This window comes from Cyprinodon variegatus, unplaced genomic scaffold (assembly GCF_000732505.1).
Source record: "Cyprinodon variegatus isolate N-32 unplaced genomic scaffold, C_variegatus-1.0 Scaffold563, whole genome shotgun sequence".
Lineage (NCBI taxonomy): Eukaryota > Metazoa > Chordata > Actinopteri > Cyprinodontiformes > Cyprinodontidae > Cyprinodon > Cyprinodon variegatus.
Window position 1 is genome coordinate 114,208 of NW_015151016.1, and position 26,659 is coordinate 140,866.

A 26,659-nucleotide genomic window follows, 5' to 3' on the forward strand; every position below is an offset into this window, starting at 1 on the left:
CCCTGGAACACTCCCGTTTTACGACTCGATACGACGGTGAGAAGAAAGGGGAAGGTTCACCATACTCTGTTCTCTGGGGTTTCCCTTAGTTCTTCTCACCTATTCTAAAGCCCCTTAACTAAGGAAACACCAAGAAGGTGCTCTGATTAGTTGGAAAATAACACTGCTCATCGCCATGGAAACACAGCGACGGCAGCATGGAATAAAATACTGAAGAATCCTGGAACAAAACCTGTTCAGGATTTCAAACCGGGGCAGAGCTTCACCCCTAACATTCAGCTCCATCTACAGGGGACTGCTTTAGTCCAAGCATGCAGGTGGTGGAATGGCCTAGTCAAAGTCTGATCTCTGAATTTAAATGAAAAAATGAACCCAGAAGCTCTGAAACTACAAAGTATTTACTGAGGGGGTTGAAAACAGTGATTCCCAAGGCACTGTACTGTTTCTACTTCACAGCGTTCATTGATCTGCAGACGGTGCAGCACAGCGAGCGCACCGGCAAATCAACAGCTCAACCGACCCCACATGGATCAGCTGAGGACAAACAAACATGCAGGCTGGGCCGACGTGGGAGAACCGGACGGTTTCATTTCACACCCAAACGCATCACGCACAGTCCCACCAGGAGCAGCTCTGCCTCTGCAGACTGTGAGTGCTGCGTTCTGTGATTCTCTCTCCAGTCCTAGAGTTAGCGTGTGCTGGTCATCGCTTTGGGTCAGTGATGCTGCAGACTGTGATCCCTCTGCTTAGGTCTGGTTTAATCGTGAAAAAAAATCTGTGATGACAAAACAGCGCGGTGCTCTCGAGTATCTGGAGAGAAAAAGCTCCAACAGCTGGACTTCACACTTTTTAATGTGCACCAACAAAACGTGCAGAGTTGACGTAAATCATGCAGCCTCACTTCCAACCGGCCCGGTACACACTTACTTCCATCCGATTCACACTGGATCAGTCAGTAAAACACTTGGCAGATAATGATGGAGGCTGAGTTAAAAACATGAGTGGGCCAACAGGGGGCAGCATGGAGGCAGGCATGCGCCGTGATTCAGCAATGAGAGGCGGCATCGCACCGAAGATCACAGCCTGGTGACTCAGAGTGACTGATGCAGCTGATGACAAACATCAGCCGCAGCTGAGGAGGCGGGTCTGAGACGGTGCAGAGAGAGAAGAGGGCGGGGAGGCGGCATGTTCCCAGTGAAGTCACACGCGTGTGTCTGTGTGTGTGATCTGCGTGTTCAGCGGCACGGTGCTCTCTCTCACATTGGTGTGTTTGGTGCGGTCGTGGCAGCATTACCTTCATCTTACTAAGCAGGGTCCTTAAAGCCCTTTTCAGATCGGGGGTCTTCTCCGATGGCGAGACCGCCTGCCACTGCAGAGGGAGAGTTCACACTCAGCACCCAGACAACATGCTGGGGTTGGCAGGGAGGGGAGGGGGGCAGGCATGGTACGGGGGGAGTAGGGGCTGGGCGAGAAATGTGGCGGAATGGAGACGGAAAGCATCGGGGGGGGGAGCAGCTATCCAGCCTCGTGGTGAACGCTGGCTGTTCTGACTGACTGAGGCTCTCAGTTAGCTTCTGGAAGCTAACCGCTAACGCCAGAGAGCCGGGATGCACAGGGAGGCGATGACTGATGGGAACAGGTGAGGGTTTGATCTATTTCAGGTGAGGGAAGCTCTAAAATCCAATACAGCCACATGGCGGGAGGGGGGGCATGGCCTCCATCTACACCTTTAAGCTTTTTCACATTTGTCACAGACTTCAGTGTCGTTTAATGGGATTTTATTGAAACAAATAAAGATTTGTGATGATCATAAACTCCGCTTTGTGTTGATCTGATTTATAAAATCCCAAAGTCAGACACTGGAGTTGGTGGACGGGAGGTTTACGACGAGCTGATGGATGCGATGCTGGTTGAAGGTGTGTAACTAAGGCCGACTACACAGCAGCCCAGTCAGATGCATCTGGACTAGGCTTGGATTTTCTGTTTGGATGGGTTAGATTGAGCAAACTGTCTATGGAGGAGCTAAACTGACACGAATAAGAATAAACGCAGGAATAAATGAACGCTCAGTAAGCAGGATTAATCAGTTATTTAATCATTTAGAGTATTCATTCAGGCCAGATGCCCCGCTATGTTCATTGGGCAGAGATAACGGGACTCATGACTCTATTAAACCAACACAGAGTTGCTGTCTTCATTCACTCAGACGGCTAATTGTTAGCTCTCCAACTCTCCCTCCTCCATAACAAAGAGCGCTCTTTAAGACGCTCCCTGAGGTTCTCAGCAGGAACCAACAAAAGCGGCGGCTCCCATGGTTCTGGCTGAGAAACTTTATTTCAAAATGAAAAAAAAATCTATAAGAGAGGCGGGAAATAGAGTCTACAGTAGCAATGCAGTGATATCTAACCAACCAATAGGTGGAGGTTGAAGACTGATGACACCGCCAACTCATTGCATAATTACTCAGAAATAAATGAATGAATAAATAAGGAAATGATTAAATAAAGAATCTAATTAATTATACAGAAGAGGATTAGGGCCACTGAAAAAACAGATTTTTAAATATTATTTCAGTTAAATATGGGGAAAAAGTCAGAATTCTGACTTTAATCTCAGAATTGCGACTGAATCCTGGCAGCTAACAAACATGTTAGCATCAAGCCATAGCCATGTCTGTTTTAGAAACTAAACTAGCTCTCTTGTTTTAATCACCTTCTGCTCTTCCATTTATGAAATAGCATCACGAGGACCCATCAGGCACGTAAATAGTTGCCTAATTCTGTAATTTTTCACCAAATTGTCACTGGCCCTCCCTTACAACTCACATCTTTGTCAGTGAAGCTGAGTGCCTGTCTAAGATCCAAAATTCTGAGATTAAAGTCAGAATTCTGAGATTAAAGTCAGAATTCCAGTTATAATTCTGAGATTAAAGTCAGAATTCTGAGATTAAAGTCAGAATTCTGAGATTAAAGTCAGAATTCTGAGATTACATTTTTTCCCACATTAAACTGAAATAAATAAAAACCAGTTCACTTTTTTTTTATTTTTTCAGTAGCCCTAATCCTCTCCCATCTAATCATGCCTATGGGGCATTCATTAATCTCTGTATTTATTCTCTATCGTCGGTTCTGCTCCTCCAAACAGATTGATGTTTCAATAGACCAGAACTTGAATGGGACGGTCGTTGCTTACTGACCTCTCTGTCGAACTGGGAGAGCGGAGCGTCGCCGCAGTCCATCCCTCCCCCGGAGGACAGGGAGCTCTCGGAGGGGGAGGTCATGGTCTGGCGTTTGGATCCGTAGCTTCCTCCTGACAGCTCCCTGCGCAGAGCGCTGCCGTTCTGAGACGACGACCCTGGACCGAGAGCAGACGCCACATCAGTTCACAGACGGGAAACGAACACCGTTCTGATGGCGGAAAGCAGCGGTTCTGATACTCACGTATACCCAGCCCGCTGCTGGCGCTCATGGAGCGGCCCGGCTCACCCCGGTTCTTTGTGATGGAGGGGATGCTGACGGAGCCGCTGAATCCCGCCCGGCTCTCCTGAACACGGACGTTCTGGTTTGGAAACAGCGAAGCATTGAGGGGGAGAGGAGTGAGGTGAGTGCACAGCTTCAAGCTCAGCATGCTAACAAACGTGGAACAGGTGGATCCAACCAAACTACAGCAGGATGGAGGACGGTGTGGAAGCAGAACATCTACACGCTACGCTCAGCGTCGCTCCACATACCATGGGGAGGTCCTTCAGGATCTGGATCCCGTCTCCTGGTCCCATGTGGGCCACGTGGTTGAAGTTGGTGGGGTTGGAGATCAGCTTGTTCCTCATCTCTGGATCTCGCAGCATCTCTCTGTAACGGTGAGGACATAGAAGACGGTAACTTCTAGAAAGTGAAGTAAAGGATGAGAGCGAGGCGGGACAGGAGCACTACCTCCTCTGCTGGAGGCGCTCCTCCTCCGGGATCCGGAAAGAGAAGCGCCTCTTGTTGTTCATGCTGCGCACCATCTGCTTCCTGCTGTTGTCCGACGTCTCCGGGACAACCAGCTCATCGCCCTCTGAAACATCAGACGTTTATTTTCAGTGCTGGGACATTATGTAACGGTTTGAGACATTTTGGAAGTTTTTTTCGTCTTACCGGCCATCTTGTTTCTAAAGTAGATGAGGCGAACCGTTTCCAGCCCTAGCAGGTTCAAAGATCCGTCAACATTCAGAGGTCGCACCTGCAGATGAAGAGGAGGAAGAAGAGACACAGGCTGAGGCGGTGAGGAGGAGTTTTTCTCTCCAACAGATGGAGCCAGAGAGCCGGGACAGAACCGACCTTCTTCAGAGGAATGGTCTGGATCCACTCCATGGTGTTCACATCAAACACGTCCACGGCGTTCTCGCTGTACACCGACAGGTAGGGCGCGTTGTAGCCTGGACAGAAGAAGACGGTCAGACTTTCGGTCCCGCCATGTGCGGCCGGACTCACTCTGAGTGGGTAAAGGCGGCGGCACTCACAGGCGGCGCTGGGAGGAGCGGGCCACATCAGCTCCTGCTGGCGGGATCTGCGTCCCTGCGAGTCCACGTACACCCCGATGGAGCTGAAGCACAGCAGCAGCTCTTTGCTGGAGATCTCCACGGCGCACAGGGCGCTCAGGCCCTGCTGCGGGATGAAGGCCAGGGTGTGGTCCTCTGGGTGCAGCAGGCTGACCGGGGACATGTCCCCATGGACGCTGTGGAGGACATGAGAAGCAGCTGATCATGGGGTGGGCTCCAGCAGCTTTCTGATGGTTACCTTCAGGCTAAATACCTGTAGCGTATGAAGCCGGACTGATAGCCCACATAGAGACGCTCGCTGAGCAGGCCCATCCACTGGACGGGCCCCGGGGCCTGCAGCTCCCTCAGCACACGGTGACGGGACTTCCCTTTATTCACCTGCAGGACAGAACATCAAAGTTTCCCTTTCAGCTCCGCCTGAGCTCAGAAGAAGAGGCGATCCAGCGTGTCGGGTTCCCCTCACCTCGTAGCAGATGATCTTACTCTTCATGGCCACGCAGAGGCAGGTGAGGGCGCCGTTCCGCACCGGGCCCGACACCACGCTCTGACAGTTCTTCGTCTCGGCCAGCTTGTTGGACTCTGTCTCGCGGCCGTCCAGCGCCTGCGTGGGGAAGAGACGGACGTGGCGGTTGCGGCCCGAGATGACGGCCAGCAGCTGCTCCTGGGGGATCAGGTCGATCTGGTAGACCTTCTTGTTGTCGCCCACACGGATTATCTCTGAAAACAAAACAGAAAGAAGAGTTTTACCCCCCGACATCTCACAGCCAAACGAAGCAGAACAACAGGTTAGCTCCAGATTACCATCTTTGGTGACATGGATGACAAACAGGCCCTCCTCGTTGCCAAGGGCGACGCGCTCATGATCTAAAGGGGAGAGATGAAATGGAAACAGACGACCAGGACGGTGAAAATCAGACAGGAATCCTTCTGGAAGCAGAGGTCATAAAGAGCGAGGGCCCACCGATGATGGCGGCGGACTGCGTGGTCTTGATGAGCGGCAGCGTGCAGTCGTACGCCTCCTTGGGGACGTAGACGAAGCGCTCCTTCAGCTTGTTCTTCTTGAGGATGCGGTGCAGCTCGTTGAGCAGACACACCCACTTGTTCCTCTCCTGGTCGCTGTCGGCCAGGATCAGGATGGACGCCTTGTGGCTGCTGGAGGGGGACAGCTGGGACGCCGTCACCTGCAGGGAGAGGAGGTCAGAGGTCAGAGGAAGCAATCATTAAACGTGATTTTATAAGAGGGAGGGGCTCACCCTGAATATACAGGGTATGTCCTTGCGGCTGGCGTGGATAACGTCCGACTCCAGAACAGAGCTGACTGAGAACTCCTCGTCTCTGTGGGACAGAAAGGAGCAATAAGCACCTGGTTTCCATCCCTGCTGCTCCGACGCTGCTGCGTCCCTCTGCTCACCTCATGTCCAGGACCTGACTGACCACCACGCTGGGCTGGGTGGCCTTCCCTTCTCCCAGTTCATACAGGAACAGTTTGAAGTCACAAACCACGGCCATGGCTCTCTGCCAGCCCTTCTTCACCCCGGTAGGCTTAGGAACCTAAAGAACAACCAGACACTTCAGCCGCTTGTTCAGAACATAAACGTGTTCTGAGCTTCTCTGTCAGGGTCGCTCACCCTAACGTAACCCTCGTAGGCGGTACCGATACCCCTCTGAGGGTCGATACCCAGCGGCCCCTTGGTCTGATCCTGGGGTACGGGACACACAGCTGGAGCTTTGTCCGCACACGTGACGTGGCAGGAAAAGTTACACACTGAACACAAACACATCATCAGGAAACACAGAATCCACAGCGTAGATCTCAGACATGTCGGTGGCGTTTCCGTTCTCCTTACCCTCACATGTGCAGCCCTGGCGGATTAGCCCCACCATGAGGGAGGTGCACTGGTTGCACTTTGTAGGCGTGTTGAAAGACTTGACAACAAACTGATGCGCTTTGGGCTGCAGTGGGATGAGGAGAAGCGAGAGGAGGCGTTCATCAACATGCCAGAAAACAGAGAAGTCTTTCCTAAAGAGTAAAAAGGGTCTAACCTTCGGCGAGGAGCCCCCGATGCTGCCGTATCCTCCTGAACGCATGGTGGGGGTCTGAACCGTCCGGCCTGGGTGGTCTATCAGCTGAAAACGGAGCAGAAAACTTTAACCATTGTTGCTCTAAGTGCTGCAGGATTCTCCTCCGTAACTAAATTAGCTGTAACTCATGCTGGATGACTGAGCCGCAGACGCCATCTGAATGTTTAGAAGCTTTCTGCTTTTCCACAACAACATGCCAAACATTCCTGTCCAACTTCCAGCTAGATTAGATAAAGAGAAAAACATGAGCAGCTTGGCGGAGAGCTTCCTCACCTCTATGGGCTCCATGTCGCTCGCCATGGACGGCGAACGGGAATGGCTCTTCAGGAGGGACTTGGGGTCATCTTCCCGAGATGGAGTGTTGGAGGGAGTGAAGTTATCTATGGAGTCAACCTGAGGAGAGCAGGATGGAGGAAAAGATGAAAGGAACGAAACAGACGGGTAGAACCATGCAGCAGCCATGCTTACAGAGAAAGAACAGCAGACAGGAAAACCACTCCGTTAAACCCCTTCAGACAGAAACAACCAGCACATGTTCCGGAACATCGCTGCACGCCCGGCCCTAACGGCTGCACCACTGAAAACACACTGAACCATGCAACCATCCAAGGAGCCCCGATAACAAAAAAAACACACATTCAAACAAGCCAGAGCCTCCCCTAAAGTATTCACACCCCTTCAACGTTTCCACCTTTCAGGCGGTTGCCTCCACAAACATCACGTCTTTGAGTGCACCGCTGTAAAACGGAAGGAAAACTGCTGACATTTTTCTCCAGCTTCAATATTTCCAGCTTTAAGGGTCATTTTCTGGGCTCATCTATCTATATCATTATCTATGAGCGACTTTCCTCTCCTTACTGAGAAACTAGCATGTAGTTTATATTCAGAGGTATCTGAAAACAGATGCAAGCCACACTTTTCAGATTTCTCTTCATTCAGCTCTATTGGCTTTCCTTCCACTTTACAGCTCCGAGCCGCTTCCTGCTGTTCCGCATGTGATGAAATGTGGAAAAGCTGAAGGGGTGCGGAAGACGCAGAGAGGCGGTTCGTCTCTCTGCCATGCAGACAGCGGATAAATAAATCATCAGGCTGAGGAGAAAAAAAAAACGTGACGGCTCGTTTAAAGAGGAGATGCAGGACTGCAGTGATGGTGCTTACACGTCTGCTTTTAGGCGGGCCGACGGACGGCGAGCGCTTCGGTGGCAGGAAGAGAGGGACAGAGACACACATGAGTGAATAATACAGATCTGAGAACACATTTAAACAGACTGAGTGTGTGTGGGGGGGTTAACGAGACCAGGCAGGGCCCCCCAAAGCCTGATGGACTTCTATCTCACTTCTAACGCTCCAAACCGGAGCTTCCAGACTATTTACAGCTGATTTATTTAATCTTTCATTTAACTTTGGGGAAGCACTGCCTTGGACTATAGTTTCTACATAAGGAGGGCACTGATGGGAAAAACACACGTAGTTACTGGGAAGAAGGAGCCAGGGAAGGTTCTAGCAAACAAAACAATCAGAATCTAAAGACGAGAAAAAAACTACAGGGGTGTTTTATTCATGATTTATCTAAAACATGTTATCACTGTCCTATAAGGTAGATTTATAAAGCATGTAGATCCATCCACCCATGGTCAGACTTACATCTTCCCAAAACTCAATTAAAGAAGAAGAAGAAGATGAATAAGAATCCTGATGTACCAGAGTGATGCAACCAAAGAAACACAAATAAATAAATTATAGAAAATTTCATTTGAATGATCCAGAAAGAGGTGGTGAACGGGACATGATGACCTTTATTCAAACCTCCTGTTGGGACATTTGGAGGAGAAAATACTAAACTTACATCGAACTGGTCGAGGGCCGAGGTGGGCGCGTTGAGAAAAGCCAAGAAGGAATTCTGGGAATCCTGGTGCTTGACACCTATAGAGCCAGAGCAAATAGAATCACAGCATCAAAGGCCGGCTGGACAAAACGGGTCACAGGACTGTTTCTAGGGGCTTACTGCAGGCTTCATATGACTCGGCTAACAATACATTGTTGTGTGGCGAGCACAAGACTCTGCTTCTCCCATATAGCAGCAAAGCCCCTCTGATTGTGACTAAATCCTCTTTCAATCAGCTAATCTCTGAAGAAACGCAGGATCCGTGAATGCATCACTTTTTAAATGTATGCTAAAGAGACTGTACCCCTTCGCAGCCGCAGCTCCTCCGTCTCCTTCCTCAGCCGCTCGATCTCAGCCAGCAGATCCTGGTTTTTACTCTCCACCTCCTTCAGTTTACTGGATCAACGACAGAGATGCATCACATTGCTGAGCAGGAGCAGCTTAGAGTAGCAGTAAACTTCCAGAAGGCCTACCATTCAGTGGAGATGCTGTCGGCCTTGACCTTGTTCAGCTCGTCCTGAATGCTCTGCTTGGCTTTGATCTCTGTGTCCAGCGCCGACTGCAGCTCCAGGCGCGCCGACATGTCCAGCTTGGCGAAGCGACGCATCTTCCATGGCATGTCCTGAGACAGAAAGAGAGCAAAAAATATGTCGCTGTTCATGTCGCTTTCTCAGCTGACTCGAAGATCAGACAATTTACATTAATCGTTATTATTTCTCTGGCTGTGTATACCCACAGGTTTATTTGGTGGAGGGTTTGGTTTCCATTTATGTTTAGGTGAATTTAGTTGGTTTGAAAATTGATGCTTGGTTTGGTTGACTGGTCTCCTTTATGTATATTTGGTTGATTCATTTATTGTTCTTCGTCAAAAAATTGTATGAAATAAATTCCTATTCATTCATTCATGCCTTCATAAAGTACAATTTAGATTTTTTTTTTTTCCAGATGAAAACAAATGTGAAGTGGGGCAAACTGTGAACAAAGACTTCTGCTTTCTGTGCGTCATTTCTAATTAAGCTGCTATTTTTTGGGTCTGTTCTTGATGCTCGTTTTACTGTCAGTCCACATAAATTGACTTTAATGGGTTTTAGTTTCATCTCTCGTAAAATTAAGTCAGAACTGATGCATCATGAAGGTTTTAGAAACCATTGCCAGGTTGTGTTAGACCAGCTTTGACAGAAAGAAGTGTGTCTTTGGGTACGTTCACACCGCAGCCTGAAGTGACCCAAATCAGATTTCTTTGCCCATATGCGACCTGGACCTGATCTTTTCATGAGAGTCTGAACAACACAGATCCCATTTTTTCCAATGCCACCCAGGCAGCTTGGCTATGTGGTTCAAATGCGACCTGTGTCTGAACAGCCAGGTCGCATTCATCTGACCCGAACGCCATTAGTAACCGACAAAGATCACTATTCCGAGTCTTTCTACACAGAAGCAGCAAGAAAAAAAAAAAACACCAAGGCAGACGATGATGCGGAGAGCAGTATTTATGTTTAAGGTTTAAAAAAAGATCACTGCAGCACTACCATCCATGTTTACTTCCGTAAACACAGAGCATGCTGGCTTGTGATGTCATTGCATCCTCTACTGAGCATGCGAAACACTTCAGCTGTATGAATGCAGTTCATACAGGAGATCACATACACGTCGCATATATTTGGAAATGTGAACGGCAACACAAAAAAATCGGAATTGAGCATCAATGCCTGCAGTGTGAACGTAGCCTTTGTGGCTCTTCTTACCGTGGCTCTGGCTCCAAGGCTGGTGTTCCTCAGACTCTCCAGCTCCTCAGTCATCTTAGTGGCCAGAGCCTGCAGGTAGCCTCGAGCGTCTTTCTCATCGCTCACCCTGCAGCACACATCAATGCTCATTTAAGAACAAATGGTTGTTTTAAACACATTTACCTCTCAAAGCCGGTGTTAATTCATTAACGTTCACTCAATAAATGTCGATTAGGGACAAGAAATAAAATGAAAACAATATAAATTAACCAGCTAATGTCATAAACATTACACTTTCTCTGTGATTTGATTAATTTAAACATTTTTTGGGACAAACATTCTCCTGCTGTGTTACACCTCCACCACCAGAGGGCGACACAGGCTTCCAAACTCCTCCAGAAGTGATTTCCCAGCTTTACATTTGTATGTGCATGTTTGGAATGTGTTGTGGCTGTGAACCAGAGCGTGTGCCTGTGGAGGGTATGTTTGCTATGCGAGGACTTCGGGCCCGTCCACCAGAGGAGCAGTTGGCGAGGCGTCAGCTGAGAGGATCTGAGAGGAAGGGAGGGTCAAGCATCTCCACCATCTGCAGAGGTATGCCAGACATGCTGCAGCTTTCCAGTGAAGGGCAACCCAATACCCTGCTACACAGACGGTGTGAAACTATCGCCGTAGCATGAGAGGAGAAGCGCAGGCCCTCGGGGCTGTACTTTGGGACACGTGAGAAGGCGGCTGAGGGCGTGCGGCGTCTCTTACCACTGGATGATCTCAGTGATCTGGGCCTCCCAGTGGGCCACGCTCTCCTTTTTATCAGCCAGCTCCCTCATCTCCTCCTCCAGCTTCTGGTTGGAGCTGCTCATGTTCTCGAACATACTGGTCAACTGAGCACAGGAAAAAAAAATAAATAAAGAAATAAAACACATAGATTAGAAAGACATGGAGTCTTTGAACCGATGCTCCGCCTCCACCAGGTTGACCTCCTCATTCCATGTGTCCAGACTAAACTCCTCCGTTTACACACCAACACCAAAGACAAGCATGCTGTTTTGATTCCTTTTAGAGATAGGGGTGTGTGTGTGTATGTTTGTCTAGATGTTGCCATGGCGACGTCATGCAGGTCTCAAACTGCCTGACTGTCAGTTCAAACCCCTTTCCCTCCGAGGACACGTTCCTGGTCTCTTTAACTCAGACCAATTTCCTGTTGTTTTGGGTTTGTTTTCTAAATCTAATATCTTTTTATTTTTTTTAATCAAACACAGGAATGTCACAGCTGTGAAAACAAGCTTTATACGAAATACAGCAAACCAATCTTTGTGGAGCTCCGTAACGTTCTGGTTAGCGCGTGTCGCTGGGAATCGAGACGCACTGAGGTTATTATAATTACTGCTTTTAGAGCTGCTGTAAGGTGACGAAATAAATGACCGCTTAAAAAACTCCTACGAGTCATTATAGAGGCGTAACTTTACTAGATAGAAAACATTTAGGGAGGTAGAAAACAGATGTTTGTTTGAAATGGTGCCTTGAACCTCTGGATTTGAGAAAACATTAAACCTTCATTAAAAATCATAGACTTTAATTCACAGGTTAAAAAACTGATTTTATAGGAGTTAGATGAATTATTTATCTCAAGAGGAAGTTTTTTTTCAATATCTTATAAGCGTGAACAGGTTCAAACAGCAACCGAAACAAATATAGAATAGAAGATTTTTGCAGATTTTAGAAATTACGTGAAAGTCGATGCAGTTAGTTTCTTTTACGGGTATTAAACTTTTATTGGTAGAAAATAACTAAAAGGGAGAAAATGCTGTTTTTTAGCACAGAAAAAAAAACTGAGACAGATTAGCAAGAAGTCTTTCATAGCCAGACATTTAATTCCGCATCCTAAGCAGCTTTATTCAAAGGGCTGAAAGCGTAGAAGTAGAGTAAAAGTTTTTTTCCCTAGAGGAACATACAGGAAGCGTTACATTCTGAGACACAGGAGCCATCCTTCATCTGTACCCACAGAAGAGAGAATCTGTTTGACCTCAGCCTTATCTACAGATCAGCAATGTTAAGTCCTACCGACCCGCTGATGCATGGAGCTACAGCTGTAGATTAAAGGTCCAATATCAGAGCATCAGACTGCAGACTGGTTGCTCTAATTAACATAAACGGGGTAATTATGACAGTTTAGGGTTTATTTATAGACTTAGCACTAAAAATAAAGAGAAAAGTCACAACGACCTGAAGAATTATCAGCCTGGAGGGTTTCTGTTTCCTCTTCAGGAAACAAACATTAAACATCTTAGCGTACCGATGCACATAACGATGTGACTGCATCTCAGATTTGATTAAAGCTAGTGGAGCTGTTCAGCCAATCAAAGCCTTGGGTTATCAGAAACACTTCCTGTTTGACATCTGATCAACCTCAAGTTCATAGAAGATGTAAAAAAAAATGCTGCTTCTATTAGCGTTAGCCGAGTGGAATGTTTAGCATGTAGGCAGATCTAGTTAAAAAAGACGACCCCCCCTCCTGACTTCTTTCTGACTCTGTTTGATCGCTTACAGACTTTAAAAACACGCTCAGATTTTATTCCACAGGTCAGAGATCCTCCCTCTTATAAGAAAGCGTTTAAAAAGTGAACTTCCAGGAACCGATTCCAAAGTCAACACGGCTAAATCCAGCGTCACTCTATCCGACCGTGCAGGAGGGGAGAGTCTGTACAGTGATTTTTCTTTGGCACGGCAGGGGGAGGGGGGAGGAATGTGATGAGTCGTCCAAACGGGGTTACCTGGGGTTGCAGTTCTGAGTTAAAGGGTTAAACAGATCTTAAAAAGGAAGGCTGAGCATGCGACAGCAAGTAAACCAGTTAGAGCTCTGACTCCTGTCAGACACAGAAACACATACTGTACCTTGTCTAATTCAGTGGACAGCTTCTTATTCTCCTCAGTGAGCAGGACTCTTTCACGCTCATACTTCTGCTTGTACTCCGTCTCAAACTCTTCACGCTCGTTTTGGCTGCAGGAAAACACACACAGTGTTAATGTCTGCAGAAACCTAACCACCATCTGCTAGCCAAACCCCTGACCCCCCGCCCCCCCCCCCCCCTGGCTGAAGATATTCTTCAAGTCTGCTTTACAAATATACAGCTGGGTGTTTCAGTTTCAGCTCCGATCTCCTGTAAACTGGAATTTCCTTTGTTCCTCGGCGCCCTCGGCCTCAAATGTCCCTTCAACAGCTGAATCAAAGACTCACAACTAAGACGGGACGCTTATCTCTAAGCCCGACACATGAATGCAGTCCTGAGCTGATCCTGCAGAGTGTTTAAAAAGGAATTAAACAGCAGTGGAAATCATACATCAGTAACTCTGGGCAGGAAGGTAGAGCTGCAGGGAGGAAACACTGACTTCTACAGCTTCCAGCATTAAATTAAGACAAAATACTACTACTGTAATCAAGTCATTTTTGGTGGTTAAACATAATGGTAAAAATGTTTATATACGGTTAAAACAATCTAAATTATTGGTTTATTCTGATCCTGCCGTTTAGATAAGTGCGGCATGTGTAAAGGTGGGTGGGAGGGAGTACACAAACATCAGGGATACTGTAAAAACACAATTGTTCTGTACAAGCAGGGCTCAGACACATCTGATAAAAAAATAGACAATTATATGTCCAAAATAAATAAATCAATGTCCAATATTCAGGTTTAAGGGTTTCCGCGGGTCAATTAAAATCATTAAAAGTCATTAAACTATAAATTTTTTAAATTAAGGCCATAATTGGCATTACAATTCATTAAATGCGATTATACTGGCATTTAAAATGCTTTATAAAAAATAAAAAAAATTTGTCAGATATATTATATCGCAATATATTTGTGCGGAACTGCTTCGGTTTGATCCTAAAGCCGTATGTTCGGAAAAATGATCAAGATGGAGAAAAAGCTACAGAATGGAAAAATGCAAATTTTAAAAAATGTGTATGGAAAACAAGGAATTCAGGACATGGCTACTGCAGCCTGTCGACAGTAAATATGACAAAGAGTCGTGGGTACTTGATGACGGCAATAAAATTATTTCTAAGAGCATCAAAAAGCAGTAAATTAGAGTTATTCCTGTAAAAACCCTGGATTTAGATTAGAGGACAGCTCTTTAAAGTGGAGGTTACAACCCCCTAGTGGGTTGCAGAGGTACTGCTATATAAATAATATAATTCCTGGTGAAGATTCTCAGTCATCCAGGTCGTAATCATTCCAAAAAAGTTAAATAACAATCCACTGAACCTTTTTTCCAAGTTTGAAGATGTGTCGCTTCCCATCCAGGAAGTTGTTTCAGTTCAAAATGTCAGAAATAGTGTTGCGTTCTAATCCAAAACAAGGCCATGCTTTGGTCCGCTCTATAAAGCCTTGAACTCTACGATATTTCTGACATTTTGAATTAAAAAAGCTTCCTAGGAGGGAAGCGAAACGTCTTCAAACTTGGAAACAAAGTCCAGTGGATTGTTTTTTAACTTTTTTGGAATAATATAACTGAAATGTATTGATCCCACATTGGAGAAATGTACCTCTGCATTTAACCCATCCCCTTGGGGAGCAGTGTGGTCTTGCTCAGGGAACCAGAGTGGCAGTCTGTAGGAGTGGGGCTCAATCTCTAGTGTTCCCGTAACCACTAGGCTGCCACTCCCCCAATAAATATAACCATAGTAACACCTGAAATATACTTTCACACAGGTATCAAATGTTTGCATTAATACCTGACAACTGCAGTTCTTCTACATTTGTTTTATTTTAGGCAGAAATAGTAGTAGGTGGGCCATGCCTTCGGCATGTGGCCCCCCAATTAGATTTAAAACACTCCAAGTTTAACAGGTTAAATCATTGCTGTCAGCCCATTAAAGACCCCTGATTACTGTAGGTAGATCATGTTAGAAATGTTGGTTAAATACCATGTGGGCCCCTGAGTATCTGCTTTAAGCAGGCTGATAGGAAGCCATCTTTCTGATGTTTTTGTTTGAAATTGAAGCTGAAACATTTTATTGAGCCTTTTTTAACAAAAGGAGGAGGAAACTAGGCTACGCTACAGGGCGCTAACAGAGACACATCACAGCTAATTATCCAGATACGATGGATATAACTGTAATTACCTCACAGTGACACCACTGCAAAAACAGAAAGAACCAGTTTGGATCAGGTCAGAGTAACGATTTAAGCTGCAGGTAACGAGTAGAGAGAGAAGAATGCGAACCTTTCCCGCCGGATCTTGTCTAGTTTGTCTTTCAGCATCAGGACCTCCTTCTGCAGGTTGAGCTGTTGACTTTCGGCGTCTCTCAGCTCTTTGCGGAGCGCCTTCAGCTCGTTGCTATGCTGCGCCTCTCGACGCGCCAGCTCCTCCTCAAACAGCAGCGTTTTCTTCTCCATCTCCGCTCGCAGCCGCCCCACCTCCTGGGACTGGTCGGCCGATGTGGTGGCAGCGGGAGAGCCCACCTGCTTCACCTGAACAGACGCCATCATTAGTAGGAAGAACTCGGTCAGAAACGGGAGCAGCGACGGTCCTGCTCCGCCTCCTCACCTTAAGGCCTTCCAGTTCCTCCTCCAGCTGACGGCTGTACTGCTCGTTGCGCTCTCTGAGCTTCTTCTCTTTCTGAGCCTCACAAGTCTGCTCCTCAACCTGAACCTCCATCTGATGGTGATTGGAGAACGACATTCATCAGATGCGAACTTAGGAGGTCCTTCATTGCTGAAGAGGACCTTTAAAAACTCCTATCAGGTTTTCTTTATATTTAAACCTCCAATTTGGCTCAGTTTTAGAGTAGAACTGCAAAGGTTAACTACTGAGCATAAAGTCGGATGGTTTCCCTGATTTTTCAAGTCCAAGAAAATACTTTAATCTAATTCCAGCCTCCTCTGGTGAGAGTAGAAACCCTGATAGAAAAATAAATGTGCTTATTTGATTTGTTGAATCTAATGTGGCACTAAACTAAGGATGCTAATGGATCAGGACATTAACAAGTAACAGAAAGTCGTCTACCCCATCGTTGAAGTGTGAACCAAGCGGCCCATGCAGACAGATAAGGGTTCTGCTACCAACCACAGGGAAGCTACTCTACCTCCTTCTTGGCCCTCTCAGCCTTTCGCACCTCAAGGCGGAGAGCCTCCACCTTCTGGTTCTGGCTCTCCATCTCCTCCTCCTTGTCACGCAGCTGTCGAATGAGGCGCTGCTTTGCAGACCTGAGAGGAAAGTCAAACCGGAAAACCATTTAAAGGCTGCAGAGGTCTCACTCCTACTTTATTTCAACCGAGAACAACCAGCTCAGCAGCAGGGATGGATAAGAAGCGTTTAGGATCCCACCTGAACTCTGTCAGCTTCTCGTTGAGCTCGGAGAACTCCTGCATGGCCAGCTTTCTCTGGCTGTGGGCGTCCTTCAGCTCTTTAGACTGAGACTTCAGCTTCTCACTGGCCTCCAGAAGGCCCTGTTCACAGCAGAGAGAGACCCAAGACTCACCTTACCAGTCATCAAGACTGACCTGCTTACTTTTAGACCATAGATGAATAGAAAACTGACAGATATTCTTAAAGCCCCAGCATTAGCAGCAGCAGGGTGTCTTTACCTTCTGCAAGTCATCCCTCTCCTGTGTGAGGCTTTTCATCTGCTTCTCCAGACTCTTGACATGTTTTGACGAGTCCTCCAAGTCCCGCCGCGCCGACGCCACGTCCTCCAGCTGCTTCTCCAGTTGGCCCGAGTCTGACGACAAGATACGTATTTCAGAGAAAACCTCCGATTATGTAAATTAATTGGTTTTAGGGTGTTTCTTTTTATTCAGGACAAACCGGCGATCTGCTTCTTCAGGATGTCGATTTCACTCCTGAGACTCCTGATCTCCACCTCCTTGTTGGAGCTGACTGGTCCCTCTCCTGTCGCGTGCTGCAGAGCCTGAACAGCCTGAGTCGACTCTGTAACAGGTGAAAACGTTTGTTTTGTAGAAGGTCTTTTTGGAGCAGAAAGGTTTTAATAATATGGTTTAATAAGGAAACATCTGCACAGACTCACCTTGCAGTTTGCGACTCAGCTCTAGTTTTTCCTGCTCCAAGCGACGTATCCTCCTCTCGTACGCCTCGGTGGCCAGGCTGTCCTCCAGCCGGCGTTGGACATCCAGGTCCAACTGGTCCTGGCCTGCTTTACCAGGCTCTCCTGCCAGCTGTCGGAGGCAACCCCGGTCTGATAGGGAACTACGAGGGAGTAAACGGCAGCAGTTAGATGGAAAAAAAGGACCAAATCCAAATGTAAATGACGTTTGGTAATAATGGCGGCTTTAACTGCAACCACATATGGAGGATAGCAAATGTAGGAAGGCAAAGAAGGGGAGAACATCCTGAAAATGGACGAGGAAAGAATGTAGGGAGACAGTTGATTTCTCACATGGTGTAAGGAGATACAGCTTGTTAAAAACATCACCTAATGAGGTGGGTAGGTCATTAATTACAACTGCAAAGCTTTAAAGAAAGTGATGAAAATCACAGAAAGAAAGCACAGACAGGAAACGCTTCAAAAAGAGTCTACAGAAAGAACCAGTGTCTTATTCTAACCTATGGGAAAAACACCTCCATCCTTTTCCAGCCAATTAGACGCCATGGCATTCACAGGAGTTCCTTTAACTCACCTTTTACTTGTATAGGTGAAACCCACAAACGGCAGGTGGTGTCCAGAGAAGGCAGTGTGAGAGGGAGGAGGCATCGTCTCCTGAGAGAAGGGAAACCCACAGAGAAATAAGTCACATTTGACAGGAAAATAATCTGAAAAACTGCTTGTTTTCTAAAGAGGAACCCATACCGAGTTCTTTAGACAGTCATCATCCACATCAAAGTTAGAGGTATCTGTAGGACTGCTGACTTCTGGGTTGTAGGGGGCCTCACAGGTACGAATGTTGTCCCAGTCGATGCCTGAAGGCAGGAAGAACACAAGTTGGTTCTGAGTTCTGGCAATAAAACAATATTTGAGTAAAGTAGTGGAGTTTAAATGTGAGGGTCGGTGCGCACCAGTGAAAAACGGGTGCTGTTTGAAGTCCTCGATGCCATTCTGACCCAGCCTGTGCTCCCGACTGCAAATGAGCCGGCGAATCAGATCTTTAGCATCTTCTGACACGTCTGTAATCTGCTGTGGGAACTGGAAGCGCTCCTGCTGAAAGGAAATCACATCAGACAGCTGAGAGGGAGGGAAAAACAAACACAAACAACCGCTGCATCAGATGGACGCCGTCGGCTCACCTTGTGGTTCATGATTTTCCCGTAGGTTTCCACCAGGGATTCTGCATAGAAAGGGGTCTCCCCGTACAGCATTTCATACATGCAGACGCCCAGGGACCACCAGTCGCACTCGGGGCCGTACTTGCCTTTGCCGTCCTCCATGGCCTGGAGGATCTCTGGGGAAATGTAATCTGGAGTTCCCACTGCCACTGAGGACTGGACCTAGTGGAACACAAACAGCAATCAGCATCCGACACATCAGAGCGTGTAAACATGCTGCCAAGCAAGCGTTACGGCGAGGGATGATAAGGTTACAGTTAAAGACGGGAAAATCTCAGGCTACAGAGTTAAAATGACATCTATTGCCCAAATATTTTGTTTTCTCATTTCCTGATGCAGATTCATGGTTGATCCTGAGTTATAGACGGCGTTATGGATAAAAAAAAAAGACACGCAGAGCTCTGCAGGAGATAGTGAGGGGAGGTGAGGGCGCTACTCCCCCTTACAGAAACACTGCAGGCATGGGGCTGCAGAAACAAACTTTAGGATCATCATTGTGTTTAAATCCAGCAATATTTTGCTCATTTCACAACCGCATTAAGGCTTAAACTAATCGTAATTAACCTGATTATTGAAAGAATCATCAAGTAAATTAGTAATTAGTTAAACTGTAAAGAGTTTAGTTTCACCTGTTTAATTCTGTAAATTATTTTTCAAGGAAACTTTGCTATCCAATTCTTAATCAAGAAAATAATTGACAAAATAATGAATTATCAAAAAGGTTGTTAGTTGTAACTTAACTGCATGCCTCCATCTTTCTCTAAGAAAATACTCTAATTAGCAGCATTGACCCTTATTCAAAGTACAGAGGGACGTATACATGCATGAGGCTCTTATTGTGAAGGTTTCCTCTCAGTTTGACCATCCAAACACGTAAAGCTTAATGAATTTAGCGAATAAAACTGGATTTTTAAAAATTGTTTTATTCTAACCAGCGCAAACAGCAGCTACTTTAGTCAGAAAGTTTGATGCTGCTACAGGAGGAACCCAGAGCGTCTGCATGCTGGAAGGCAGAGCTTCTGAAACGTTTCAGCTTCTGACACACAAAATAATAACAGCATCAACTCAAGACCCAAACTATTGATTGAGCAAATAAACATAAAAGGTTAATCAACTATGGGTATCAATATTACAAACAGCATCCACCACCAAAGTAGTCTATTTTGTCAATTTTAAGTAATTATTTAACCATTTCAACATAAATGTGTTTGTCTAGTTTAATTTCTGTATTACATCCCAAGACCCCATTATGGTTAATCGAGGACCCCAAGTGGGGTATCAGTGCTGAAATAGAGTAAGAAAGCTCATGTTTATAAAGACAAATTGGAAAATGCAACGGCAAGGAAAACTTAAATAAAGTCAACAGTTTTGTATTTAACTGGACCTCATCTATGTGTCACGGATCAGTTTTAAAGACACTTTTTGGTGAGATCAGAGCTAATTTGGGTCAATTGATTATGAATATGAAAACAAATTAGTCAGATGTGGGGTACTTCTGTATTATTCTACTGCTTTCATTCAATGGCCGTTTCTCAATTCACATGAAAGCGAGTACAGATTCACGTCCTCTCCAAGTGTGTTCTTAAGAAGAACACAGGAAAGTCTGGACTTGGTGAGAACGGGAGCACGCAGCATAAATATTGGTCAATCCAAACAGAAGCGTACTTGTGACGTCACCACATCCCCGACTCATCTAGAGCTGCATTTCACCTCCTGTTATTAATAGTCTCTGGGTAATAATAAATTATGACTTTTTTCATTTAATGGGGGAATAATAATCAACAGAGTCAGATAAACACAAATCAAATGAATATTTTTCCAGATAAAACAAAAATCGCCATCAGAGCCAGCAGTACTTCGAACACGACTATGCTGAGAGAGGGCTGCTGCAGACCAGCTGTGGTTAGCCTTGGCTGCCGTTAGCCTCGGAGCTCCACTGGTTGCCGCGGTCCTCTCAAATTCTGAATTTTTTTTTTTTTTTTTATTATGCATTAAATCAGTAAATGGACCATATATTGCCACTTTAAAGTATAATATTCCTGCCTCAAATTATCTTAAAACGTACTTTTATTGAACAACAGCAACAGAAAAGAGAACCATTAATTTTCAATGGATCGCTCCATTAAAAGCTGCTGCTGCTGCAGTGCATGCTGGGACAGCTGTCAATCTCAAGAACAGACAATTCTGCTCTGATGCATGCTGGGTAAATAGGGAGGGGCGAGAACAACATCCGGGGACTTGGTCTGTTCTCTGTCTGCTGTTCTTGTGAATTGCAACAGTACTAGGTCTGAGGTTGATGACGTTTCACCAGGACACGAGCACCCGCGAACGCACAAGTACACATATAGAGAAACGGCCAAAGTCTCCAGACATTTAAATCTGATCTAACTTTGACGTAACTTTGTTGTGTCTCAGCTATTTGATTTATGTTGTTTTGGATATTTTATGTGATCATTCGTTTAAAGTGCCAGGACTATCACACATTCATTTCAATCAATTCATAAGAAACATTTTAATTGCATTTAAAAAATTAACCCAATTAATTGCATTTTCTTTTTAAACACACTATAATCTCAAGCAGGAAGTTTCATACTCGTCGTTTCTTTTACAGCTGTTAATCTGACTCACAAGCAGCATCATAAGAAAGCCTAAAATCGGTGTAAGCTACGGTGGAAGTGTCTGCAGTAATAAATGCTAACAGTGCTGGACGTTAGGAAGGAGCCAGGATCAGGAACATGGATTATTGCTTTAGGAATTAGCTTAAGGAGAAGCAGTAGCCTCAGTAGTTTTCACTGCACATTGATTAGCCTTGTTGCTATTTATTTTTTGAACTTTAATCAGTGGAAGGAATTGTTCTTAAATTAATGTTAATGTCTTGTTTACACTTCTAAAGAAATTGCATAAAATAAAAAAAAATTGCATAAAATATATGGATGAGAAAAGGTAAAATTATATCTTTCAAACAGCCTGATGGCTTAATAACCTAAATAGTTGGACTAAAAAGAATAAATATATGTGCTGTTGTGCTCATATAATTGATTATTAATGGAGGGGGAGGTTTATTATGTCGATATATGACCCTGTAATTAACTCAATTTAAAAAATGTAATTGCATCCCACCGCTATTAAATCTTTCCCTGTCATTTAGTAAAGAATAACATTTAAATAACTTAGTCTCTGATTGATTTTGCAGATTGTGTATTTAAAATCTTCCTTCTATTAGTGACGTGGATTCCTTGTGTTGATGGAATCCTACTGTCACACTTGGAGCAGGCAGCTTTATAATTAGCAATTTCCCCTCTCTGATCTCTCATTCCATCCTGTCATTTTTCTTCCTGTAGGATCAGGGGAAATGTCTGAATTGCAACCTGCAGGCTAGGCCAAGCAGAACCACCGCAATCCTCGCCGGAGACCCCCAGGGGTAGGCAGAGAGGTTAGCAAAACTCTGCTAATGTTTGCTTTGGACCAGGAGGAACAACAGCAGCAGCATCAGCAGCGGAGGTGATGTGGTCAGAACTTACCGTCCCATCCTCCATGAGTTTAAGGCAGGAGCCAAAGTCAGCCAGGCGGATGTGGCCGTTCATATCCAGCAGAATGTTGTCAGGCTTAATGTCCCTGAAAAGAAAAGAGAGGGAAAAAAAGAAAAGTCAAAATGAGTGAGTGGTTCCTGAAAGTGATGAGGAAAAACGCACACCTTCCAATCAAAACACCTTTCAGGACATCCAAAACACACACAGTCCTCATCTCATATTCCTGGGAGCTCTGATGGCTTCTCATCAAACCAGGCTTTATAAAAGCAGGAATCCGAGCAGGCCTGATTAGCCCCTAAAGTCTGTGGATAATAATTCAGCAACATTTGTTATTGAATTAAGCGTAATTTCCAGCAGCTCATTTATCAGCAGTGGGGGCGCTTTAAATTGACCACAAGAAAGAATAAACAGCACTAAATAGTTGAGTTTGTGATTCAGGGAATTCGATTTAATCCCAGAGTGAGTTTAGGACACAGATACGCTGGAGGAGGAAAACAAGCAGCACACAAACACACTTCCTGGTTCCTCTTCTCCTTCTGCACTTATTGGGCAGAGAAAACAGGGTGGAGGCAACACTTTGAGAGTTTTCCTCTCCTCTGCATCTGTTCTGCATTATTACTGCTGATGGGGTGTTTATATTCACATACATACTGCGGTTTGATTCCAGTCAGCAGAAAACAATTCCTTTTTTTTCTCCCTTTACCTCCTAAATAGCAAAGCTTTCTTCCCCCCCAATCAAACAGCATCTTTCACCTCTTGCTCTGTGTTTACCTTTTCACACTCAAACCCCGACCCAGGGACCAACATTTATTTTCCCTCTGATCAAAGTAATTTAATTTCCTGATTGGTTATAAGATATGATCTCCTGGAAAGCAGCAACTTTGCTGCACAGCAGGCGTTTCATCCTGCAGATTGTGGGAATGTTAGGGTATCTTTGGTTCATCGCAGTTTGTTTGAAATTTGTTTTTAGCTTTTGCTCTAAAGGTGGATGTGAACCAGTTTAAACAAGTAGCCCTTTTTTGTGATCCACATGCATGCTCTGCTATAATTTCCCGTTATAGCACAGTTCTCTGGTCTTTCTTGTTTGAAGAATAGAAAATAAATAAAATGGGCATCTGTGTAAAGTTATATATAATACAGGAAGTATCAACTTATTTAGCTAAGGCTTTTAGAGCAAAGCTCTGCCCCATCTTAACCAGCCAATCAGTTTACTTCATCAAGTGTTTCCATCCAACGATCGAAGCATGCTTGCTTTAAATAATCATAAAGCTTAAAACAAGAACGCACTCAACCATCACTGTTCCAGCTCATAGATAAACATGAAAACAGCTTAAAAATAATAATGATTGTATAAGAAAAGGGACCTTTGATTGGCTTTACGACGACCATAAGCTCCGAGGAGTTTATACTCCATCAGCTTCAGTCAAGTAGCCAATCAGGAATCAGAACCACGATTAAAGGAAATGGGGCGTAATATAAAAAAAAAAAAAACTGAATAACACAATTAAAATTGAGATATTTTAAAGCTACATGATTAAAATATCAGGCAAAGCGTTATAATTTAGGGGGTGATTTAAAGTTTCTTGGTGGAAATAAAAGCAGAATGAATTCATGGCTTGTCCGCCGCTGAATGAAAAGTTTGGTTCCAGTATTTATCCATTTACTCCACTGGCTGAGTCCAGTAAGCCAAGAAACTAGGACTAAAGCAGCCAACAAAATGCTTCTAATGCTGAAATGACTACATCCGTAACACACTGAGCACCCTACCTAAAATGTTATGATAATTTACCTTCCTATTCACCTGAAAACAAAAATAACAATAAACTAACTGGCTGTATGGGTTTGATTTACATCATTTATAGTACAGGAAGTGGAAATATCTCCATAGTTATGCTGCTATAGGCTTAGGCTTCTGGAGGACATAAGGACCCCTATTTCATCATTTTGCCTCATTCTATCTCTATTCTCCCACTCTACAGAATCTGTTCAATCTAACATTATGCTCTCTCTGCTTTTTTCTCATAGTAACTTCGCCTCATTTCTGTTTGGCTGTGACACCACACCATCAACACCTTTGTTTATAGCTGTTGGAGATTGGCCTGTTTTTCCAGTGTAGTCCTGTTTCTCTGACTGTGACTGGCTGGATGTGCTCTCTTCATCCTCTGACATGGGAGCTGGCTCGGAGCTTGTCTGCCTGGCTGTAAGTTTCCTGCCTTTTACAGTTGCTTTTTGTATCTCTGCTTCTGTCTCCTTGAACCCCAGTCGGCCTCAGCAGATGGCCGCTCACACTGAGCTTGGTTCTGCTGGATGTTTCTTCCTGTTAAAAGGGAGTTTTTCCTCTCCACTATCGTTACAAGCATGCTAAGTGAGGGACTGCATACGAGTCAATTATTTGATGCAAGCAACTGGTTTTCCTTAGATGGAAAACTTTGAATCAATATGATTGGATGATCTGGTGAACTGTAAAGTGCCTTATGATGACATGTGTTGTGAACTGGCGCTATATAAATAAACTGAATTGAATTGAAATAGACCAATACACATTTATATCTTTTTAAAGGCGATACCAATTATTTTGACATCAGTCCATTCTTGCATGTTTCTGCTGACGCAGATAAAAGAAGAAATGCTAACATAGGCCCAATACACAAACAAAGTAAAGGTCCATCTGTAGAAGGACGACCCAGAGATGCAAAGTACATAAAAACAATAAAAACAGATCAGAAATGGACATCTCTAGAGAGCATTTGCAAGCACATTAAAAAAGTTCCTGGTGGTGCCAAAAGAGACAAGTCGGTTATTTATATTTGTTTTATGAAATTCTTCAGCCAACGGTTCATTATTTTAGATGTTGCTCAAAGAAGCTGCGTCTAATAAAAGCAACCCTCCCACTCTTCCCAACTAGAACATCATTTCATAACAAGTGATTCAATTACAGTGAATGTTGTTCTCAGCTACCAAGCATCAGGAAGTAAACAGCTACAGCTCATCAGACGCCCTCGTCTTTGTTTCATCTCCCTAGATGTGTCAGCAGTCAGAGTTTTGGGAGGATTTTCCATCTTTTAGGAGCGACAGACTTTAAAACCTGCTTTGATGCATCAGTCTTCAACCAGAGGTCTCTTCAAAGCCACATTAAGCCCCAAATGCTCTGGTTCTGTGGGTCACAAGCAGCTGGATGGTCTCTCTCCTCTCAGAGGCAACAATAAAACCTCCACCTCTAAAACTACAGGTTAGACTAATACACGAGACAAGAATTACATAAGCCAACACTTTCCCCTGCAATCAAAGCAGTATTTGCATTACATGCAGCTAAAAAGCTTTCAGGAACGAGGCAGACTGCTCAGATGTGGTCCAGATAGGACGTCACTCTTCATAGTAGACATTCGATTCGTAATGAAAGCCACAAACTACAGCAGAGAACGTCCAAGTCTGGAGCAATCAAAACTTGGCAGATGGAAAAAAAAAAAAAACGTCTTTTTTTCACCCTTTTATGGGAAACCATAGAATATCTTCCTAAGGTAGAAAATATGAGTCTCTACATCTCTAAAGGACATTTCTATCATCAATCCTTCGCAGCTGCTGTTGCTTAGTTTCACAACAGCAATCTGAATGTTATGAACCACATTTCTTTACTGCTCCTTTACCATTTAGTTACTTAAAAAATCATTTTTCTCATCTGACAGGCAAGAAACTTTGCACAAGCTTGACATGACCTGAAACCTGAGCCGGCCTACCGACACGCGGATCTATGGTGTCTATGTGCAGCCTGGCTGTTGGAGAGTCCTAATCTGTCCTGCCAAAGAGCAGACAGCATGAGTTGACCTCCACCTTTACTGATGAACCACTTGATATTTAGGGAAGCTGCCATTAGCCTCATATAAGGAAAACTACACTCTGTTTCTCTGCTTAAGATTTACTTCAAACTGAGGCAATAACCTATCGATGGAGCCGGAAACAGACGGAGGTTTAAAGAATAATCCCTCCCTTTATATTTCCCCTTCCTCTGGTGACTCAAACAGAATAGACGGTGACTGCGGGCTAGGTGAGTTAGCACAGTAACTAGGCTACTGTGTCACAGGGATCCAGGAGTCTTAAGGAGCGTTGCAGGGACGGGAATAGAGGACGGTAATCTCTTTTAAGACTGCAGCATCCATCTGCGAGGACCATCTGGATGCCGTCTCACACACGCACACACACTAGCACTGTGCACACCACAGCTACTGGTGGAACTGTGAAGACAGGACATGTGAGCGTGGCTCTGGCTGATTTGTGAAGAACAAGGAGAAGCTGATGTGTCTGCATGATGTTTGCACTGACTCTCAGAACCAGTTCTCGATTTTTTTTTTTTTTTTTATGTAATAAAAATGCAGTTTTCATTCCTTTTTAAATTGGTTGCTGGAGCAGCGCTAACCTGCTGCTGCACACTGCTTGCCAGCTGGCTTAAAAAAAGGCCACTTATTAGGAAAATGTGTTTGTGGCCAGTCCATTACTAAACGGTAGAGTAATGACATTTACTCTAATATGAAAATAGAAGCAAAAACAAAATATGATGTGAAGTTTACTAGAAAAACAGATGTTCTTCACTTTGAAAGTGGCAGCTTGAGTTTTAAAAACTTTC

At 44.8% G+C, this 26,659-nt stretch overlaps 1 protein-coding gene across 6 annotated transcripts in view; it reads right to left on the bottom strand.

Moving 5' to 3' along the window:
• The window catches only part of cdc42bpa (CDC42 binding protein kinase alpha), a 75,190-nt gene that overhangs the window by 285 nt on the left and 48,246 nt on the right, over positions 1 to 26,659 (bottom strand). The window contains exons 6-42 of one of the 6 annotated variants that reach the window (XM_015391888.1): positions 22,033 to 22,126; positions 18,473 to 18,673; positions 18,245 to 18,383; positions 18,039 to 18,148; positions 17,869 to 17,948; positions 17,259 to 17,437; positions 17,039 to 17,161; positions 16,819 to 16,952; positions 16,559 to 16,680; positions 16,317 to 16,437; positions 15,779 to 15,889; positions 15,455 to 15,702; positions 13,121 to 13,226; positions 10,985 to 11,109; positions 10,250 to 10,355; positions 8,978 to 9,126; positions 8,809 to 8,900; positions 8,466 to 8,542; positions 7,778 to 7,813; positions 6,893 to 7,012; positions 6,581 to 6,664; positions 6,385 to 6,490; positions 6,166 to 6,302; positions 5,949 to 6,088; positions 5,791 to 5,872; positions 5,499 to 5,718; positions 5,339 to 5,401; positions 5,001 to 5,254; positions 4,791 to 4,915; positions 4,499 to 4,713; positions 4,317 to 4,414; positions 4,134 to 4,218; positions 3,930 to 4,053; positions 3,731 to 3,848; positions 3,441 to 3,558; positions 3,197 to 3,354; positions 1,295 to 1,369 (exon numbers count right to left, since the gene is read on the bottom strand). In XM_015391888.1, the coding sequence (XP_015247374.1) occupies positions 1,295 to 1,369; positions 3,197 to 3,354; positions 3,441 to 3,558; positions 3,731 to 3,848; positions 3,930 to 4,053; positions 4,134 to 4,218; positions 4,317 to 4,414; positions 4,499 to 4,713; positions 4,791 to 4,915; positions 5,001 to 5,254; positions 5,339 to 5,401; positions 5,499 to 5,718; positions 5,791 to 5,872; positions 5,949 to 6,088; positions 6,166 to 6,302; positions 6,385 to 6,490; positions 6,581 to 6,664; positions 6,893 to 7,012; positions 7,778 to 7,813; positions 8,466 to 8,542; positions 8,809 to 8,900; positions 8,978 to 9,126; positions 10,250 to 10,355; positions 10,985 to 11,109; positions 13,121 to 13,226; positions 15,455 to 15,702; positions 15,779 to 15,889; positions 16,317 to 16,437; positions 16,559 to 16,680; positions 16,819 to 16,952; positions 17,039 to 17,161; positions 17,259 to 17,437; positions 17,869 to 17,948; positions 18,039 to 18,148; positions 18,245 to 18,383; positions 18,473 to 18,673; positions 22,033 to 22,126 (4,675 nt within the window). Of the gene's footprint in view, positions 1 to 242; positions 1,370 to 3,196; positions 3,355 to 3,440; positions 3,559 to 3,730; positions 3,849 to 3,929; positions 4,054 to 4,133; positions 4,219 to 4,316; positions 4,415 to 4,498; positions 4,714 to 4,790; positions 4,916 to 5,000; positions 5,255 to 5,338; positions 5,402 to 5,498; positions 5,719 to 5,790; positions 5,873 to 5,948; positions 6,089 to 6,165; positions 6,303 to 6,384; positions 6,491 to 6,580; positions 6,665 to 6,892; positions 7,013 to 7,777; positions 7,814 to 8,465; positions 8,543 to 8,808; positions 8,901 to 8,977; positions 9,127 to 10,249; positions 10,356 to 10,984; positions 11,110 to 13,120; positions 13,227 to 15,454; positions 15,703 to 15,778; positions 15,890 to 16,316; positions 16,438 to 16,558; positions 16,681 to 16,818; positions 16,953 to 17,038; positions 17,162 to 17,258; positions 17,438 to 17,868; positions 17,949 to 18,038; positions 18,149 to 18,244; positions 18,387 to 18,472; positions 18,674 to 22,032; positions 22,127 to 26,659 lie in introns of those variants that run through there. The other 5 variants (XM_015391885.1, XM_015391884.1, XM_015391887.1 and 2 more) reach the window with 5 other exon arrangements.